Here is a 21,352-nt window from a genome sequence, read left to right on the forward strand (position 1 = left end):
TGAAAATGGGGTGTCTTCCCAAAGGTCAAGGAAAGCAGGGCGGGGTGTGATCTAAAGACCATATAGGTGGCAGTGTGGGGTCAGGCACAGAGTGTGGGGTGGAGGTGGGGAAGGGCTCGCAGCAGCATCTCTCAGGGGGCTGTGGACTAATGGCTGGAAGGCCCTGGGTGGCCCACTGAGGAAGCAGTTGCTCCCCTGCCTGGCCTGCCTCAGCCTAGTGCCAAGGGAAGGCGCAGAAGGGAAATAGGTCGCTGATGGCTCTGACTGAGCAACAGGGGAGATGAGACGGGTCTTGGGTTGTGGGGGCTCTTGTGTCTGGGGAATGGGCTGTGTGCAACGGGGTGTGTGTACAGCAGTGGTGACTAGAGGGGACCTGAAGTGCCATGGATAGGAGTCAGCCTGTGCCTGCTCTTGAGATGAAGAGGAGAGGCCAGGGGTGGGGTGGGACCAAGAGGGGTGGGATCTGGGGCGGATGTGGATGTGGCAGAACGAGCTCAGAAGAGCAGGGTTCCAGTGGCCGTTAGGATACTTGGCAGTATTGTGACTTAGGTTAGTGGTTAAACTTTCCCAGGTCTGCAAAGTGGGGTTGCTAATAATGACCACGATTCAGTTCGTGGTGCAGATTAAACGGGGCTAACCATATAGCCTACCAGGCGGGCAGGATCCCGTTGATAAAGAATTTAAATGCTCTGATACTTGTGGAGGGCTCCATGGCTCAGAGCGCCATCAGCAGCCACAGCAGAAGGTGCCCTACCCCCACGTACACACACGACAGCTACACCATGTACCTTCTCTAGCTGGGGCACAGAGTGGGTGGCCAGGATGCCCTTGTCGAAGATATTGAGTAGAGATGCCTCAAACTGCTCCAGCGGTGTGCTGTAGTGTACCCCGGAGCCATCCAGCACCAGGTCCATGATAAACAAGGGGTTCTTCTTGGGCCTGAGGGGTCACAGCTGGGCTGAGTACAGGTCTGGGCCTCAGGAGGACCCTCTGCCCTTCCTGGAGCACTGCAGCTCTTAAGCTTCTCTGTTTATACCATATCTCTCCTCCTTTCTCCCAGAATCCCCCAGTTACCAGAGAGAAAGACCTAGAGTGTCCAGCCAAGTTCTTCCTTGTGTACCACAGGGGCAAGATTCCCCCAACACACACACACATACACACACACACACACACACACACACACACACACACACACACAGATCCTAAAGTCATCAGGACAGGTCAGGTAGGCCCTAGGCACCTGTGGTCCCTGTGCCCTCCCTTGGAGCCCATCTCCCCTGACTTCAGATGTCCCCCCCACACCAACAACCCCTAAGACTGAATCCCTTCTGACATTCTTAGAATAAATCCAGACCCAGTTTAGCCCAGGAGTGCCCTAGTGACTGGGACTGGTCTCTATGACTTCTCCAGTTTCCTCCCAATCAGACATCCTTACACTTCCTTGCCCAGCTGTAGCTTCTACCCTGTCCTTCCTCCACTGGCCTGAGCCCTGTCTCTCCTTGGGGCCTCTGTATGTTTCCCTCCACCTCCTTGTCTGGTTTCTTCTCGCATCTCAGGTCTACTCCCTGGTCCTCTGGCAATGGCCCACCCCAGGGTCCACCCCCGGGGTCACCCCCAGAACATCTGTCAGTTACACAACTCAGAGACTAATTGAGTGACTGAGTATGACCAAAATGGCAGCAGAGCTCATGGGACATTGTCTGAGCCTTGGGGACATCTAGGGCCTGCCAGGCTCTCCCTGTTGACCAGGGCCTGGCAGTGCTGGGTTCTCTGGCTCTGCCCCTGTGACCTAGGAAGGAAGCTGTCCAACTGTGCCCTGATGGGCCCTACCTGTAGGGGCTGTTCATTAAGTCTTCACCCCAGACCATGTCATCGGGGCAGTTGAGCACACTGCCGCATGCGTCACTGATGAACTGTGTGAAGCTGGCCAGTGAGTCCTGCACAAGGAAGCGCAGCGTGTCCTGCAGCATGTACTTGATCATCTCCATCAGCTTGCGCAGCTTGGACATGAGGTACACTTCCCAGTTCGTCTCATAGAGGTTGTACCAGCCCTTGCTCATGTCACGCAGGCTGCTGCGCATGGCCACCTTCAGGGTGCTGATCCAGCTGTCCTTGAGGAACATCTGCACCTGCAGTAGCCACAGGCGTCACCACCAAACCACCCCAGGGACTCACTGTCACAGCCATCATGCTTGAGAAGTCTCCACGCCAGGGGTCTGGTAGTGGCCTCAGGACTCACTGCCAACTGACACTCTCCTGTGACACCCACCGCCCCAGGCTGTGGGTATGGGAAGGGTGGTCCCCCCCAAACCAGGGCTCCCCCTGCAGCCAGAGGAGAAATACAGAGCAGCAAGCCACACCCTTGGCCCCACCCCAGGCTCCAGCAAGACCTAGGCAGAGACCAGGGCCTGGTCAGAAACAGCTGACGACCACGGGCTTCCTGGGGACCCACCCTCCATGCCTCAGTGCCCAGGCACCTGGGATAAGGTCTGCAGCTGGATCTGCTCGAACTCCTCCAGGCGGCTATACTTGGAGAGGGTTGAGTGGAACAGCGACATGGAGGTCACACTGTTGCACTTGGCCCGGACCTTGCTCAGGGCTGTGATGACTTCCGGCCGTGTGAGCAGGGACACAAAGGTGAAATCTTCCTTCTGCGCCTGGAAGGGGTACTTGGGAACACTCACCAGCCCTATGGGTAGAAGCCAAGGGCCAGAGTCAGGCTGCCTAGGACGTACCGGGGGGGTCAGGACGCATCTACAGGGGTCCTGATGAGGGACGCCATTGCTGCCTCCTCTCTAGAAGAGATCATCTTATTACAGAAATCTTTTCCCACAGTCTGTCAGTGAGTTGGCTACTCTGGCATGGGCAAAGAAATTCCTTCCAGGGCGCCCTGGTCACAGGCCCCTATGAAAACTGGGTGGCAGTTGTAGTCCCTCTGCCTGTCTTCTCCCACTTGTGTGGCACATAACCTTCAGGCCACCTGGAGCCTTCCCTGGCTGTCAAGGAGAGGAGCTGTAGGCGCCAGGACCCCTCAGCGTGCCTGCTGCCCTCACCCCCACCTGCACCCTGGGCTTAGCACACACTGGTGCCAGATCCAGAGAGTGAAGCTAGTGGGGCTGGGTGAGCTCAGGGCAACGAGGGCTCTTGGAGACTGGGGACCTGCTCTGCGGTGCTCAGCCATGGGTCTGACAGTGCCAACCCTGCTCAGACCCCTTCAGGTGGACACTTGGAGCGGGTCCTTGAGGCCTTCAGCGTCAGAGCCTCTGTCATCTACATATTTTCCATACTTGAGATTTAATTCAAGGCCTTTGCACTGAGATACATCCCCAGCCCTCCTACTTTTTTTTTTTGTACTTGGAATCAAACTCAGTACCTTGTGCTTGCCAGTCAGGCACTGTGCCACTGAACTTTACCCATGGCCCCTCAATTTTTTTTTTTTTTTTTCTTTTTGAGACAGGGTCTTATTAAGTCACTAAGTTGCCCAGGTTTCACCCTAATGTTCAGTCCTCATGCCTCAGCCTCTCAGGAGTGCTGGGATTAACAGATATGTACCACCACACCCAGCTTTTCATCTACTTCTGAATCAGCTTTCCTAGTACAAGTTTACTTTATGGCTTCTGCATTATTCTTCTTCTGTTTTGTTTTTGAGACAGGGTCTCTCTAAATAGTTTAGGCTGGTCTTGAACTCACTATGTATCCCAGGTTGGCCTTGAACTCACAAACCGTCCTCCTGCCTCAGCCTTCCGAGTGCTGGGTTTACAGGCGTGCTTCACCATACCTGGCTGCATTATTCTGATAAATATTTTTTAAAAGTCATCTTGCTGCTTGACCTGACCAGGGCTTTCCAGACAGCCGGTGAAAGAAGCATATGAATGCCGGGACGGACTACAAGGAGGGGAGTGCCAGGCCTAGGAGGCTCAGCGGCAGGACAGACCATCGCTGAGGGAGGGTTGGGAGGGGGCTCTGGCCAGGTGGGTGGTGATGGGGTTCAGGGACCCTTACCCTTCTCAGGCACCTTCTCCTCCTCCTTCTGAGGCAGGGTCACATAGGAGAATGTGTCGGGTTTGGAGGAGACGACCTTATCAAAGCTCATCTTGTTCATGCTGCGTTCATAGTCCAAGATCACTTCCTTGGTGAGTTTGCTGAGATGCTCGAGGACCCTGCCCATGGGGAGCAAGATGGGAAGTCAGGGATGCCACACACCCTGCTGACCCTGTGAGGTGGGCCAGTCCAAGGGCTGCTCTGACATGGCCTTGGGGACATAGTTGGGACTTTCTCTCTGGACCCACAGACATACCCTGCCTGGCTCTGGGCAGCCTCTAACCTCCTTCTCCCCCCCTCTGCTGCTTTCAGCTCCCACTTCCATCATCCGGGTACAGATCCCCTCATCCCTACCCTTCCCACTTCAGTCCACTCTGTACACAACGCCAGTCTGATCACAGCCTGTGCTTAATACCAGCCCCTGTGCTCCTGGACCTTACGGCGGAGCCACAGCCCTTCTCGTGGTCCAGAAGCCTCCCCGCTGGCTCCTCGCTGCCCTCCTCACAGGCCATGCTCTCCATTTCTCCACAGCCCTGGAGGCCCCAGGTCTCTCCCACCCCGTGTCACTGGAAAGGCTCTTTCCAGCGGTGGCTGCAGTCGATCCACCCAGTCCGCACTGCTGCCTGACCAGCCATGACAGTCTCTGTCCTGGGCACGTTTTACCTCCTTCTGCATGAGGGCAGCCCTGTTTATGGTCCCCAAGTGCCTCTCCTCTGCTGATAGCCCTGACACTGCAGTGGCTTCTCCCAACTGGACTCTGAGCACTGGGTGGGGACAGCATGGAGCTGGTGGGGGTCCAGCCCAGGATCACATCTGCAGGGTCTTGAGTGCTGCCTGATATTCTGTAGGATGGCCAGTCCAAAGGTGTTGTGTGTACATGTGAAGCGCTGAAGGAAAGCACGTCACCATGTGGTCAGCAGCAAGGGCCCTGGTGGGAAGTGGCCCCAGCCATCCAAGGGTCTAGCCGCAGGGAACACTTTACTCAATCCCTTACTCATGCAGATGGAAGGAATGATAGCAGCTGTGGGACAGGTCTAAAATTCTGCTAGAAAGAGAAAGTAACAGTACTAAAGAAGAGTTTGGGTAAATCAGAGCACTTCACGACCAGGAAAGGACCGAAAGAGGCAAGAGCAACTCAAGATAGTGTTCTTTGTATTACTAAGGGGAGTCCTTTGGAGACTGGCGGATTGGGAGCAAAAGCCAGTAACCATTTATGTCTGTGGGACATACGAGGAGAGAAAACACACACTCACTGCCCCCATTATTCTGCTGCACTGACAGAAGAGGGCTCTTCTGAGCTAGAAATTTAAAATTGAGTGTAATTTTAAAACCCATAGGTGAAAATAGATGACATTTATATTTTTCAGTAAGTAAAAGAAGGAGCACCCTGCTGGGGATATAGCTCAGTGGTACAGTGCCTGCCTGGCAAATGTGAGGTCTTGGATTCAATTCCCAGTACCAAAGGGGCATTTTTTTTTTTTTTTTTTTTCCGGAACCGGGGATTGAACTCAGGCCCTCGTGCTTGCCAGGGAAGCACTTATTCCACTGGCCATCTCCCTGCAACCCAAAGGGGCATCTTAATAGATGAATATTCCCATGCACTTCTCCAAAACCTCCACAAAAACAAAAAACCAACAGGGTCAAAGCAGAGTAAAATGGTAACACAACACTTCAAATACAGCTAAACATCCTTGGACAGGTATTTGGGAATATGAATAGAAAAACCCTGACTTAGAAATTAAAAGATGAAACACAAAAATAGGAAGAAAAGGGATTTAATTGAATTTATGGGGAAATGTAAGCTATGAAGTCATCTCAGGGAAGAAGGTAAATGACAAGTACTCAAGAGAAAATAGAGTTTGATGAAAATGAAATAAAGTATATTAAAGCAAGGCATGAAAAGAACAAACAAACAGAACCAAGAAGAGTCAGAATTGAAATACAAGCTGGGCTGAACTATAAGACAGGCAAGGAAGAAGAAGAAGCATGTTTAGATATAGAGGAATGAATACATAATGGAATTCCTGATAAAACAATGAAATACAACAATTCTTTTTTAATTTTATTTTAGGGAAGGGTCTACAGGGTGTTCAGGGTCTCACTACTAGATTGGACTCATAGTGATCCGCCTGTTTACAGCCTCCCAAGAGCTGGGATTACAGGCACGCACCACCACGTCCAGTCTCAATTGCCATCTCAGTGCACCCCGCGGGCAAGGCTAGGCCCAGAGATCAAACCTCCAGCCCCTGCACCTGCTTGCAGGTGCTTTAATCCACTGAGCTATTTGGCTGGCCCTTTATTTTATTTTATTATTATTTTTTAACAAAATTTGAAAATTATGATTCAAGGGAAATTTCCTGAGACAAGAATACTTGATTCTCTGTGTGTTCCTAGGTCTACTGGGTGCTTATTTGTCATCGTCCCCTGGCTCTGTTGGCTTTGCCCTGTGGTAAGGCAGAACATCCTGGCAGGGGCACGGGGTGGAACAGAACTATTCACCTCATGGTGGTGGTCAGGAAGCAAAGGGAAGACAAGAAGAGACGGAGCTCCCAATATCTCCTCTGGGGCCTGTCTCCAATGGTCTTACTTCCTTCTGCTAGGCCCCACCTTGCAAAGACTACAGCCTTCCAGTTGTACCATGGGCTGGGCACTGATTCTGTTTTGGGGGACACTGGCAATTGAACTCAGGGCTTCACCTGACTTTAAAAAATTATTTTTAAAAGAGAGTATAAAATAGTATTAAAACAGAAAAATTACAAGTGATACAGAATTTCTTTTTTTTTTTTTAAATTTTATTTATTTATTCATTTTGTGTGTGTGTGTGTGTGTGTGTGTGTGTGGCCAGCTCAGCCCACCTGGGGGCGGGGCTGGCTGGCATGTGGTGCTGGGGGATTGAACCGTGGTCCCTGTGCTTTGCCAAGCTTGTTTCAAGTAGGTGCTTTAGACCACCGAGCCATCTCTCCAGCCCCCAGAATTTCACTTAACAAAATAATATGAATTTCACAGTATTTGTTGTAATGCACAGGGTTGTCTTCCAAGTACTTGTTCATATTACCAGATATATGCATGTAAAATTGGAAGAAGAGAAAAAGAGAAAGAAATATATAAGACATTAAGAAGAGAAAAATGTCAAAGAATTGAAAAAAAGGTGACAAAAAAAATTAAGCATTAACTACTTCTTTCCATAAACCAGCAGAGATGCACAGTACAGTTGTCCAAACCATCCTGTTTGCATACATACATAAATCTCTTTCCCCTACTCCCTCTCCTGTCCTTCTCATCTCAGTAATTCCTTCTTTTTGATAGGTTCATTCCCTTTTCTCAGTATCTATCGTATCCTTCAGATTTTTTTTTCAGGTTTTTACACTAAGGAGACAATATGATGTTTGCACATGTGGGTCTGATTTATTTCACTTAAGAGTATGCTCTCTCGTTACATTAATTTACCAAAAAAGCCTCAAATTCATCCTATTTTATTGCTTACTAATACTCCATTGAGTAAAAATACCATATCTTCTTCATCTATTCCTCAGTTGATGGGAATTTGAGTTGTTTTCAAGATCTAGCTATGACAAATTGCACTGCTAGAAACATGGGCGCACACATATTACTGTGGTGTCTGACTCTTTTCTATATAGACCTTCAGAAAACATTTCAGATTCAAACTATAGCACTACCACATAGACAGGAAAAATGGAAATTTTAAAATAAATGCTGCATAAACGACTGATTGTCATTTGGACAAAGATAAAAATTAAATCCCAATCATACATAAGAATTAGTCAAGGAAATAGATGCAAAAAACTGAAGCTGAGTACATAATTGAAGAAAACCTTGATATAAGAAAAGACTCCTCAGTCATGACTCAAAATCCAAATGCAACTGAAGAAAAGATTCATAAAACCATCTAAATATTTGTCATCCATTGTCAAATCATCATAGAGGTTCAAAACACAACTGCCACACTGGAAGAAGATATTTGACATATATCACAGATAAAGAGCACTAATATATAAAGAATTTTCAAAACTAGACAGAGAGGGGCCAGAAATATAGCTCAGTGGCATAAGCACCTGCTTGGCAAGCACAAGATCCCCAGCTCGATCCCTAGTACAAAAAAAAAAAAAAAATGGACAGAAAAAGTCCAAAAATCCAAGAGATGAAAAAGTGAGCCAAAGGCAAAACACAAAACATTATCTTTAATTATGTGAAAAGATGGAAAAGCTATTCAGTTTCACTTATAGTAAGATCCAATTAAAACTATGCTGAGGTATAATTTCTTACCCTTCAGACTAGCAAATGGTAACGTAGTGTTCTAACACGCACTTGGCAAGGCAGTGGGGAAGCATGTCTCACCCATGGCGGGTGGACATGCAAAATAGCACAGCCTTGTGGAGGGAAATCTGGCGATTCCTTAAAAACTACACATGCACTTGTCTTGTCTTTAGCAGCACATTTGTAAGAACCTACCTAAAAGCTACACCTCAGCTTGAGCACACGAAGGTGCAGGATTATTCACTGCACCATTGTTTTCTATTCTAGAACACTGGAAATGACCTAACTGTCCATTTATTGGAGAATGGACGAGGGCACTGGTGGCATATCTGTGGCGTGCCTGCTGCAGCAGCCAAGCAGAGCCCTCTCTGTTGGCACACAAGCCAAGAGCCCAGCATCACCCCTGCAGCTAAGCACCAGGGCCTCTAGGGGCCATGTGCATGCTCGGAAAGGAGCAGCAGCGCCGGCTGTTTGTATCATTGGAAGCTCTTCGTTGTGTTTGATTTTATGACAGTAGATGTTAATGTGTGCGTTATTTTTCCTGAACTAAAATCTCAGTGTCTGGGTTTAATTGCAGCGCTGCCATTTTGTAATAAATAAGCGGGTTTAGGGTTGTAGTTTGGAAACTCGGTCTCTAAAAGATTTGCTGTCACTGGACTATGACAATTCACACAATGGATTACTCTGCAGTTTTAAAAGGGAATGAAGGAAACGTCAATGAAGTGATGTTACAGTTTAGGTCTAGAAGTACCCCCAAATCCTTATTCAGTCGTAGGTAGGGCTTTTTCACAAGTGGCTGAATCTACCATAATGTGACGCAGGGATTAAAGGTGGGGGATTACTGAATCAGTTCATTGATTGGTTTGGCCTAAGAACAATATAAGGGTCAGAAAGAGGCTTGTTTTCTCCCTTGCTTGTTTGCTTTTGAGGTCTTCAGCTTGACATGGGAGTGGCTGGGTGGATTTATGGAAGAAGGAAGTCTCTCCCTGGGTGTGGGTAGCACCAACCGACAGGCTTGGAGTTTGGGTGGAACATAAGGGGACAGACACAAGGCGGGCTTGCTGCTGCCTCCTGTCTGCTCTGCTGTGGGCTGTTTCTCTTCTGCAATGCCGCTCTGGCCTGCCAGCCTGCCTTGGAACCAGCCAACTATAGGCCGGAACCTCTACAAACTGTGAACCAAAATAGTTCTTTTCCTCCTTTACCTTGTAGGTGTTGTGTATTTTGTCTCAGCAACAAGAAAAGAAGCTGGGATGGGACCCAAACAAATCCACAGCACAAGAGCAAGACAGCCCCCACACCGATGAGCTCTGGGGTGCTCTGCCCTGCTGGCACCCCACCTTCCCACAGACTCACGTGGGACCCTTGCGCATGCGGGGCATGTTTGTGGCCCACTGTTTGATCTTGCTCAGGCTCTGATCGCTGATGAGCTGCTGGTCCCTGGAGGGCATGCAGTCCACATACAGGTTGTACCGGAGCAGCGCCTCTGTGTTCTTGCGTAGAGCACTGGCCTGGACCACACGCTGCGTGAACACGTGAGGGTCCTCTGCACAGAAGAGAAGCTGTATCCGAGGCACCCAGTACTGGCAGATCAGAAGCGGTGGCCTTCCTAGGGGCCGGTGGGAGGCAGAAAGGGACAAATAGTAAGGTTCTCTGGGCCAGAGCACCGGGTTCTGGCCAACTGGGCTATGGATGTATGGTGGCCCTGAGCACCCCCCATTGAAGGTGCAGAGTGGGAATGAGGACACTCTCTGCCCTGTCCACCTAACAGGGCATCAGGGAAGGATGTGGAAGTGCTTTGTAAACTGTAAAGGAGGAGCAGAGTGCAGACAAGGTGTTACACAGAGTTGGCCACGCAGGGGCCAATGCAAGTCTACAGCCAGGGCAGACACCACTAACTCCTGGGCCTCGGGCTCCTTCTCAACACCATCTTCCAAGTGGCCTTGCTCCTGGCTCAGAGCTGACATGCAAAATAATGGCCACCTGTCCTTCCTGGGGTCTCTCAGTCACCGGTCCTCTGGTTTTCACTGGTCAAGGGGCAGACAGCCACAGATCAATCTGAGCAAAGTAGAATTCAGCTTGTGGTGCCCTTGGTGGGGTTGTTCTCAGCTACAGGCCAGACCAGGCTCAAACTGGGGGTCCACCTGGGGGTGAGGCAGCTTGTACCTGTGGCAGTGACCCCTCCATTTAGGATGGGTATCCCCATCTCGTCTCGCACAAGGCCTCGCTCATCCGTCTTGTGCACCAGGTATAACTTCTTCTCTTTGTCGTAATCTAGGACGCCAACCTCACACCATTTGTACTTCAGCTTTGGACTCTTGGGGTCCTCTAGAATAAAGGGTGACAGGCACCAGTGCTCCTGGCCACAGGAGCAGGGAGGGACCTCAGAATGAGGCAGCAGATGCCGAGATGGATCATAAAGCTCACTTGACCGGCTTCTCTCCCACCAGGACACCCCTTCTTCTTCTTCTTTTTTTTTTTACTATACTTAAATTTTTGTTTTTATTATGGAAAATTTCAAACATACACAAAAATAAAGAGATTAGCACAGTGCATGTTCTAACTCCAGGTCCATCATTACCAACACAGAAACTTGTCACAGCATCAAATTTAAAACATGAGTCACCGAGGACACCCCTTCTGGCTCTGCTCCCTTCCAGTTGAACTGGACACTGAGGAACCCCTGGCCACAGGAGGACCCAAAAGGACCGGGCCTCTCTGAAGGACCCCACCCAAGGAGAGAGAGACATAAGACAAAAGCCCCAAGAAAACAGAAAAGATGTGAAGACCTACCATGGATGGCATCACGGAAGAGTGTGGGCACCTTCAAGGGGACCAAGTCCAAGGAGCAGCCCTCCTCCAAGGCCCTGGCTCTTAAGCCACAAGACTCTTTGTACCAGGAAAGGCCAAAGTAGGGCAGGGTTGGAGGCCACTGTCTTATGGGCTCAGGGTGGGCATCTCAGGCTGGTGAAGTCAGGAGGGCCTCCCAACTACCCCTGCGAGGGCAGGGAATGCCTCTGCCCACTTCCCTAGTTTGCCTTTTGCTGTTGTCCCTTTGCTCCCTCTTCTCCCGCTACTCTGGGTGGCTTTCGACTCTCCCTGTGGCTCTTGACTTGCTCCTACTTCAGGGCCTGTGCATCCACCCTGAACCCTCTTCCCTCAGACAGCCTCACTCTGGACTGGTCTGTGTTCAGGTGGCTTCTTCTCAGAGAAGCATCTTGGCCTAGTACAGCGCCTCTGCCTTAGAAACTTCTGTGACGCTCACAGTGCCCTAGTGATACCACGTATGCCATCCTTGGGCCCTGCATTTCCTGCTTCAGCCTGGCCAGCTCCTTGGCTTGTAGCCCAGCCGAGAGGCCTCGGAGGGCTCCTGACCTCCCATGGCTCCCTGCTCACCATGCCCCAGGAAGTCGTCAGTCGGCAGGAGGGCTTTTCCGGGAACGGGTTTCCTGTTCTGAGATCCTGGCTCCAACCCCATATTGAGCCACTCACTGGGTGTGCGGCAGTCAAACTCCTCATTGTCAAAAACCTGTGAAAAAGATGGGCCAGAGGAAGCGGTTCCTCTAGTGTCCACATACAGCTGGGTGTGCCAAAGGATAGTTTCCCCATTTGTCCCTGAGGGGTACCACCGATGACCTCCCCCATCTTTGTCTGATTCAGCGAGCCCATACACAGTTCCCCACCCAGGCAGGCCTGGTCAGGGAGCCCTGAGCACTGCTCCACAGGCCAGCCAGGCTGCTGCCAGGCTCCCAGAGAAGCAGCAGGGAGCCAGCCTCCCTGGGATTGTGGGGGCCCCTCCCATGCCAGCTGAGGACGCTTGAGGACCTGGGGTGGATTCTGCCTCTTCAGCTGCCCTGCTGATAAGTGAACACTTGCAACTGCCATGAGGACCCGCTGTGGGGCCTCATTCCTGAGCCTCACCCCACTCTGTCCACTGGCACTCTGTGGACGCCAGCTTACCTTCAGGGGGAGATAGATGGGGAAGAGTGGGTCATGGCCTTGTGCAATGGTTTGACGGTTCTGGGGGTCCGGGTGCCTGGGCATGAGCTCGTTGGAGTCGATGCCCTCACTGGCCAGCAGCTGCTCAATGTCCAGGCCCAGGTAATGCCGCTTTCTCCTGGCCAAGGCAGGGGTGGGTTCTCAGAGCAGCTCTGCTCATGTGAGGGGCTCAGCCAGGCCCAGGGGCTGTGGCAGGAGTGAGGCCCAGGGAACCCTCTGGGATTTCTCAGGGAAGTGACAGTGGTTGGAATCCTGGGCTCCAAAGGCCCTTCTCTTCCCCTGTTCCACAGTCAGGAAAGCCATTTTCCCCCAATTAAGAGAACTTAATCTTGAGAATTTTTCTCCACTGAAGGTAGATAGGAGATTTGACCTCAGGGCTTGGGCACAGGCCCTGTTATGAGGACTGTCACCTGGTGGTCTGCAGCCCCTCAGCCCATGGAGGGAGGACCAGCCCTTTTCCAGCCCTACCAGCTGTACCTCTCAATCTCCACCTTGCGGGGCCGCTGGCCAGGCAGCACCTGGAAGGGCACTTGCACCTTGGGCTCATAGGACCCCAGCGGGAAGTCTGTCTGAGAGAGTAGCTGCGTGCTGGGCCCGATGCTCTGCTGCTCCATGCGCTCTTCAAAGTCCTCTGGAATCACGAAGCTTCCAACTGCAGGTAGAGGCCAAGGCAGGCATTGCGGGACTCAGGCTCAGGCCTGACGACTCCCCCATCCCAATTATCCTGTCAGACACATCACCATGCAGGAGTCAGCAGACAAGCTCAGGCACTTAGGAAGCTTAGAATTGGCCTACGATGGGGCACTGCTGGGGAGAGGATGGACGAGAGAATAGCTGCCTGTGGGGCGCTAAGCATGAGGGCCAGGGCTCCAGGTCTGTTTAGGCCCTGCTCTCCCTGCTGGGGCCCGTGCTTGACCATTCCCTTATAAGCCATTCAGAATCCCTTCACCTGGGTCCATTGCTCAAGCCAGGGGCTGAATTAAGCTATGGGTGAAGGTTACAACTAGACAAGAAGGTAAAGTGGGCTGATTCCCTGCTGTGATTTTCTCAACCCCATCTCTAGCATGTGAGGGGTGGGGTGCCATTCTTTTTGGGGACCATTTCTGGGAAGGACGGGTGGTTCTGGGGGACTCTCAGGTCAATAAATGGCTGCCCCCACTCAGTGGCAGACAAAGGCTTCCATTCAAGATCTGGAGGGAAGGGAGGTGATAGGGAAGGATCCACAGGCAGTGTGACGAAACTTTCCAGGTGACTGGGACTGAGAGCTTCCTGGGACATGGGGTGCACGGTGAAGGAAATTCCCCGGCGAACGAGACCATGTAGGTGGGCAAAGAGAATGTGGGAATATGCCTCAGGAGGAGGCTGGCCATCTTTCCTGGGGCCTGACAGAGCGCTGGATGTCCTCATCTGTCCTCCTGGTGCACAAAGGTGTCCCAAGAGTTCAGGGTCCACTACACCAGTCTACTTCCACAACCCACTCAGAAGGACCCAGGAAGGAGCCATGGCAAAGGGGGCTGAGCCCGGCCTGCCAGCTCTGCTGTGTTCCTGAGCTACAGCCTTCTCTAGCCCTCCACGTAGCCCTTGGGCAGCAGAGGGGACTCGGTCATCAGCTGCCAAGGTCCCACCAACACCAACCTGTTGTGCCTTGTTGGGATTGCCTTTCCCATGGAGTGGGGACACTGAGCTACTGACTGTCCCATCTCTCTCCTGCCAGGAACATTGTTACAACACCCACAGGCCTGAGATCCATGGTTTATAACCTTTTCCCAATGCATAGATATTTATGAGACTGTTGAAAATAAGCCAGATCCTCAGATAAGTGCACAAATGCCCACACTGGTCATGTTTTCTGTGCCAGTGGAGGTGGGTCACAGACCCATAAGGTTTAGAGGCTCTGATACAGCTCGTCTGGGTGATGCTAGGAGCAAGCCAGGCCTTTCCTGGGGTGGACATGAGAGCATGCAACTGGGACCAGGAGGCCCCTGTGCCTGAGGGAAGGGTCCCCTGCCTGCTAGAGGAGGAGATCAAAGGCTGCCAGGCGGGAGGGAGCCTGCACAATTCCTCCTCACCACCCATGGGCTCTGTAGGGGCCCCCAACCTTTCCACCTCAGGTCTGCCTCGCACTCAGCAGACCTGTCCCAGTTCTGACTCCCGGCTGTCGTCTGAGACTCGCCCTAGAGTCTGAGGGGACAGTCTTCCTTCTGTCCTTCAGCAAAGGTCTCAAGTGCACTCATTTCAGGGTTTGGGCCCCAGCAGGGAGCGGCTCGGATAGGTCTCTCTCAAACCTACATTCCAGGGGAGGCAGAAAGCCCATGTATAAATGTCCTACAGGTCTCTGCTGGGCAGACAGCATGGGGCCTTGTCACAGCTCCAAGAAGGGTCAAAAGAAAGCACTTTCCATGAGGAGCACCTTTGTGAAGCAACTTGTCTCTTAATAGCCTCATGTTATCCTTGAGGAAGTGAAGATTCTCACAGGAAGCCTGTCTTGTTGGTACTGGAAGCTCTGCTCCTTCTAAATGCCCACCAGGACCCACCCACCTCCACTCACGGACACTGACCTTTTGGAGTGAATTTGTCGAGGTCAGCCTGACGCAAGAAGTTCTGGTTCACGCTGGGGCCACAACACACGTTCTGGAAGGAAACCCCAGATCCCCAAGTGTTCACCTGCATCCTAGCTTTAGTCAGGACCAAGGAGGGACTCCAAGGCCAGAAGTCTCCTTGACGCCCACCAAGGAGCACCCAGAAGCCTGGGGTGAGGCAGAACTAGTGATCTCACACACTGTTCAAAGGCCACTGTAGGCGACAAGCCACAGCCACCTGGGACACTTCTGGCCCTCCCTGTTCCAGTGTAGCACAGCTCCCCTCCTCAGTGACAATATTCCCCGTGTTGACTTGTGGGAATGAGCCACAAGTCAGCACTATAAGGTCAGCAGGAGTCTCTGTGTGTAGCTCCTCGCTCAAGGACCACTGTGGTATCACCAGTGGGTCCTTGTCCTGTCTTTCTTGACCCCTCTCCTTCCCCAAAACCTCCCTAAGCCTGCCTGGGACCCAAGGCTCTGTGAACTCTCTCCTAGTCATTTCTGCCCCATCTTCCCCTCCCTTACCCCTCCCTCCCTCTCTCCCTCACGTGCTACCCTTCCTCTCTACGTGGGTTGTGCGTGTCTATGTTTGTAGTTCCCCCTTCCTGACACTCTCCCAACTTCCATCTTACACAGAAAATGGATACTCACCTTTGACGAAGACCACTATGAAGCAGCTCTGAGTGGGATTTATATTAACCAACTGGCTTTTCATGTTTACGTTTGAGTTTGCCCGAGGCTTAGGCCCTCATCTGGTGATGGGCAGTGGACTCATAGTAAGTCAACCTCAATGGGTCATTAGTCTCCACTGAGGCCTGTACTGGCCTGTGAAGTTGGGACGCCTCAAAGGACAAGACAAGGTTCCAACCCCAGTTAACTGAGAGGAGACTAGCTGCAGACAACTCAGTCCTGTGGTAAAGCCTTCCCTGGGGTAACATAAATTAGCATAAATATGCTAATCCCCTAAATTAGCATAATGTATTACTTGGAGAAGTCCCAAGTCCTGCCCAGATTCCTGCATTTTCTTCAGTATCTCCCACATTTGTTTGAAAAGCTGATAAATACAGGCTGGTCTGTTCTTGGTCTTAAACCCCAGAAAATCTCTGTGAGAAGGTTTGGATCCTCCTGGAGCCCTCAAATCATTCCATTTGTCTCATTTATTTAAGCCTTACATCTCCTAGACTTCCGCAGTAGGCCATCTCAATCATAGAGTCCTCCCTAGCCACAGCCACTGCCCCACCATGGCTGGGATAAGGATGCGTCATCTTTGCTGCGGCTGCAGTGTCAGTCCAGAGCCTGCCATGTGGCAGGAGCTCAGTCATGAGTTGTAAATAAGTGGACAGGTGTGGCTAGCCAGATGGATGGTCAAAAGTATGTGCCAGGCATGGTGGTACATGCTATAATCCCAGTACTCTGGGAGGCTGAGGCAGGAGGGACCATTGCAAGTTCCAGACCAGCCTGGGCTACAAAGTGAGCTCAAGGCCAGCCTGAATTGAAGAGCGAGACTTTATCTCAAAAAAAAAAAGGGTGGGCTGGTGAGATGGCTCAGTGGTCTAAAGCACCTACTTAGAACAAACTAAGCCAAGCAAAGCACACGGACCGCGGTTCAATCCCCCAGCACCACATGCCAGCCAGCCCCGCCCCCTGGTGGGCTGAGCTGGCCACACACACAAAATAAATAAATAAATAAATAAATAAATAAATAAATAAAGGGTGGGCAGCAACATGAGAAATGTGTGAGTGGGCAGAGTGACAAATTAACAGATATTTGGACAAATGAATGGATGAAATAACAGGCAGAAAAATGGGAGGATGGGTAAGTGGAACCCTTGGGCAGGCTTAGCCTTGGCCTCCAGCTCCATGCTTACCCCGAGTCGGTCCAAGGAGCCCGGGCTGAGGATGTCAGAGTAGAATCCACGCTGCTTCAGCACTGGGTACTTCTTATCAGTGCCTGTTGGGGGTGACTTCTGGGGCTGCTCCGCATCTGAGAGCGTGGATGGGGACAGAGGTGAGGACAAAGGCGGAAGCTTGAAGTCAGGCCTCGGAGTCCTCAGCCTGTAATCTGGTCCGGGAGGAGTCTTCTCCAGGCTATAGTTTAGGCCTCTAAGACTCCTTCCTGGGTGGCACCACTGGCCTGCCGAAGCACCACCGCACTTGGGGGGCTGAGGGGTCCTGCCTGGGCTGCTGCCTTCTCTGTTCTGCTGCTCCATGCTGCATCTCACAGAGACGCCCCGACCACAGCTCCTAGGAAAAGACACCAGTGCCACTCAGGTTTTAGTAGCTCTGTCTTGGTCCCCAGTGGCAACACAATACACAGAGGACTAGACTGTCTCCCATGCCAAGTCAAACAGAAGGAGAAAGGAAGGATGGAGTGGGCTCCTACTGTAGACATACCCAGTGCCAGGAGAATCCCCCACCAAGCAACAGCGGGTCCACGCTGGGTGTCACACGTGGGTGAAAAGCCCTCCAGGAATTAAACGCTGCATGAGGTAAAGCTCAGCAGACGCCTCCACCCCGGTGCCTCCCCTCTGCCCACCACTTTCCTTCATTGTGGAGAGCAAGGCCTGGCTTCTCAGCATGGGGAGAAGGGGAGGGAGACCCAGAGCTCACTCCCTCACGAATTTCCCCAAATGATTTTCAGATAGAAGCAGCCTTAGGACACCCAGCTGAGCCCTGCTGTACTGGCCTGCCCTTCCCAGAGTGGCTCTTTAGCACTGGTGAGCACTGGGCCACACTTAGCTTCCCTTGTTGCTGTCCAACCTAACTGTCACTATAGAGGAGCCAGAGCACTAAATGGTCTCCCCAGCGAGATTCTGACCCTGGCTCTCCATTGGTCTACAGCTCCTCCCCCAACCAAAAATCAAATGGCATTCACTCACCCTGTTCCTGGGGGCCACCTATCTCAGGGAATGTGTACTCTCCTGTCTTTGCCAAGGGAGTCAGATGCCCCTGGGTTGCACATACATCCACCACCAGGAGAACAAGGGTTTGCAGAGGTTTATTTTTTGCCAACTGTTGCTTTTGACTCCTTCACAACGTATCTCCAGAGCAAATCCTCGGGCAGGAGAACTGTTATAAGAAATTGGACAAGGGCCGGCCAGATAGCTCAATGGATTAAGGTGCCTGCTTAGGCAGACACAGGGGCTGGGGTTCTATCCCCGGCGTGCTGTGCCAGCTCCACCCGTGGGGCACACTGGGACAGCGACTGAGACTAGGCATGGTGGTGTGTGCCTATAATCCCCGCGCTTGGGAGGCTGAAAACAGGAGGATCACTATGAGTCTGAGACACTATAGACCCTGTACTAAATACATTCAAAAGAAAAGAAATTGGACAAAGGTATGGGGAAGAGGATTTTCATCTAAGGCTAGTGCAAAAAACAATAATCTCAATAAAAATTTCAGTTAAGAAAGGAAAAAGAAAACATCTTAACAAAAGGCAACAGGGGCTCAACCCAGCCAGCCCTCCTTTCGTAACCTTGTTTCACTTTCATATGCCCAGTACACACGCTGGGACAGGGCAGGCAAGATCTTATAGTACGGGTCACTCTTTTGCTGCATGTTGTTTGCTCCACCATTCTCCATCCAGTGACACTGTGGCACAGGCTCTCTGCAGATGGGGGTATGCGGCCAGGCCAGTGTGAAGCAGAGCTACCGGTAATCATGGAAGTGGCCTGCAGCAGCTGAGGCTACTTCTAAGAGGAGGGCACTGAGTTGGCAGGCCCCTTGCAGGAGGGAGAAGGGAGCCTCTAGTCAGCTGTGCCAGGCTCCCCCACTGGAAACTCTGTTCCCTGAACTCCCTCCCTGACCAGCTCCCATCCAGGCTAGGGGCTGAAATTAGTGCTGTACCTGGTCCACAGTGACCAGTCCTTTCCAGAGCACCTAAAGGTCGGAGAACCCCCTGAAGCCCAGCCCCAATCATGCTGCAAACCCGCAGATGTCAGTTACATCTTTGCTTACTATAGTCAAGCAGAGCAGGGTCTAGAAAGGTTAAGGTCGCAGCGCCCTAGAACAGCATCCCTTCCCTAGCGTATAAATGAGCCTTAAAATGACTGTCCTGCTGCTGTTCAGAGACGGCAGATGCACAAATGTCCAGGAAACTGCCAGATGCCAAAGGAGTCTGTGGCTCTACCAGCTGTTTCCGCGAGTGCGTTTGCAACGGTGGAATGCATCAAGACAGACTCCAAAAGGGTGGGAGGGTATGTTGCAAATGGGGCATCCTGTTTTCCCTCCACCTCCCTGCCTTCACAGCAGCTCCCTGCCAGCTCTGCCCCGACCCTGGGCACCTGCATCTGGCTGCCAGTGTGGGTCCATGCATAGCCCACGGATGCCAGGAGCCTCTGCTTGGGAATAAATGTGGCTGGCGGAGGGGGATATTCCTTCTTCAGCAAGGAATCTGGGGCTGCTCACCCTGGGCACACGCTTCTTCCCCAGTGTGGACAGAACTAGCTGTGAGGGTGGCAGGGCATGGCGAATACTATTTGAAGCTCAGACTTATTTTACACGTCATCTCATTTAGACCTCTGAGGTAGAAGATCAGACAATCATCATTTCTCAGAGGAGCAAATCAAAGTGAAAAGGTTAAGTGACTGCCAAAAATCACATAGCCATAAGTGGCACAGGTGGAATTGGACCCTAAGTTCTTGCTCTGCATTCAGATGACTCGGGAACCCTGTTGGCTGGGGCAGGGTGATGCTTCAGGTTGGACTGGTTGACCTTCAACCCTATCTGACCCCCTGCCCAGCACGTGGGTGAATTCACACAGATGGGCAGGAGCTATTCATCGGAGCAATAGGGACTGATGATGTATCAGCTTAAGAGACAAGGAGCCTCAGGTCCAGAGAAGTCAAGAAACTTGAAAGTTTCTGGCAGAATCACAACAGAATTTGAAGGCTTTGCCTCTGGATGACACCTATCACCCATATTCTTAACACCACTAGAAGTGTTTTTCAAACTGTGGACCAAGAAGCTCTGAGAGTCTGCAAAGTGGGTCCCTGACAGGAGGAGCACCCACACAGCAGGCCTTCTAAGCCACCCGGCTCTGACTCAGAAAAGACGCTGACCCTTTGTTTCACATCCCAGGATTCCATTGTATATAAACCCCGTTTGAGGAAAGGATCGGTGACGTTCAAGATTTTTGGAAGCCTTGGCCCTTGCAGGGATGTGAGCACAGTGCCACAGGTATTTACAGTCCTAGGCTTGGGGCTGTAGGAGTCCTTTGAGGAATTCACCGGATATCCGTTCTGCCAGCTACTTGAGGCTCCTGACCCCGGGGAACCTCTGGCGTTATCCATGCACGGCTCTCTCCCTGGCTAACTGGGCAGGATTTTCAAGTAACATTGATTTCTGGGAAACGGGCTCCTAGCATGGAGCTGGCGCAGATTTGGCATAGAGTAGGTGCCCAAGAGTACCTGCTGAAGGACTGTTTGAACCAGTGAATGGATGAATGGTGTGGGCAGGGGGAAGAATAAAGCTGCTCTTCCTGACCATTCTGTTATCCGGATAAGAAGACTCTCTGGTGATTGAGGAGGATCAGAATCTTGGTTGTTCCCCACAGCCTCAGCGTCCAGGAGGTCCCCCCTTTCCCAGTACCGGGTCTGGTTAGTACAAGACTTAACTATGAGGCTGTTTTATGAAGCAGCACCCCGCCCCCGCCCCGCCCCCGCTTCCCATCCCCCATCCCCCGCCCCAGTCTCCACCCTGCCCGAGACCGGGCTACCCAGACCCGGTAGGCGGTCATGGGGACCCCTGGCACCTCACGAGGTACCCTGCCCAGCAATCCCGAGGCCTCGGCGACCTACCGGCTCCACCGAGCGGCGCGGCGCAACCTGGGGGCGCCGTCTCCAGGAAGAGACGCTGACGGTTGCCAGGGGCGGCAGCAACCGGCGCCGCGGGCTTTCGCTGCGTCTGCGCCGAAGGCCCGGCGCCGCTCAGGTTTCCGTCCTTCAGCCCTGCTCTGGATTTAAGTTACTGCTAGTTTTCTTCGAGGTGAAGATGGTATGGGACATCATCCTTGCGTTAAAGTCAGTTCAGGAGAAAGGTCGCGATCTTTGCTGCGATTCCCTTTAACAAAAAGGAAGATAGCTCAGTAGAAAAAGCGCTTGCCTGGCAAGCGCAAGCACCTGAGTTCAATCCCCAATTCCGAAAAAAAAGAAAAGAAACAGTGTGCATAAACGAGGACAGACAGACACATAGAGAAAGGGGAGGTAAATCAAAGGGGCCCAAGTCTGAAGGCCACTGAAGACTCTTGCAGCAGGGAGGGCTACAAAGCAAAAGGAAGGGGGAAAAACCCACCCCACCTCAGCCTGGAACTCTGTGCTGGGCATTCTTAGAACTGATTGCATTTTATGCTTGGGGAAACTGACCCTTGGGGAGACCGGCCAGCGTTGCAGGAGGTGGAGGACCGGGTGGTTATTACACAAATGTCTACTTTTATCCAACAAGTCAGTAGTGCTGGATTGGTA

The 21,352-nt window shown here is 51.8% G+C and overlaps 1 protein-coding gene across 1 annotated transcript in view; it reads right to left on the reverse strand.

Moving 5' to 3' along the window:
* Dnah1 (dynein axonemal heavy chain 1) overlaps window positions 1-20,739 on the reverse strand; it is a 73,232-nt gene extending 52,493 nt beyond the window's left edge. Inside the window, exons 1-12 of the mRNA XM_004631693.3 lie at window positions 20,690-20,739; window positions 16,760-17,135; window positions 14,871-14,943; window positions 12,790-12,964; window positions 12,274-12,430; window positions 11,710-11,842; window positions 10,480-10,641; window positions 9,670-9,922; window positions 4,003-4,160; window positions 2,478-2,689; window positions 1,831-2,129; window positions 789-939 (exon numbers count right to left, since the gene is read on the reverse strand). Of these exons, the coding sequence (XP_004631750.1) occupies window positions 789-939; window positions 1,831-2,129; window positions 2,478-2,689; window positions 4,003-4,160; window positions 9,670-9,922; window positions 10,480-10,641; window positions 11,710-11,842; window positions 12,274-12,430; window positions 12,790-12,964; window positions 14,871-14,943; window positions 16,760-17,101 (2,115 nt within the window). The 5' untranslated portion in view covers window positions 17,102-17,135; window positions 20,690-20,739. The remainder of the gene's footprint in view (window positions 1-788; window positions 940-1,830; window positions 2,130-2,477; window positions 2,690-4,002; window positions 4,161-9,669; window positions 9,923-10,479; window positions 10,642-11,709; window positions 11,843-12,273; window positions 12,431-12,789; window positions 12,965-14,870; window positions 14,944-16,759; window positions 17,136-20,689) is intronic.
* Window positions 20,740-21,352: the final 613 nt, after the last annotated feature.

Source organism: Octodon degus, unplaced genomic scaffold, assembly GCF_000260255.1.
Source record: "Octodon degus isolate 3935 unplaced genomic scaffold, OctDeg1.0 scaffold00043, whole genome shotgun sequence".
Classification (NCBI taxonomy): domain Eukaryota; kingdom Metazoa; phylum Chordata; class Mammalia; order Rodentia; family Octodontidae; genus Octodon; species Octodon degus.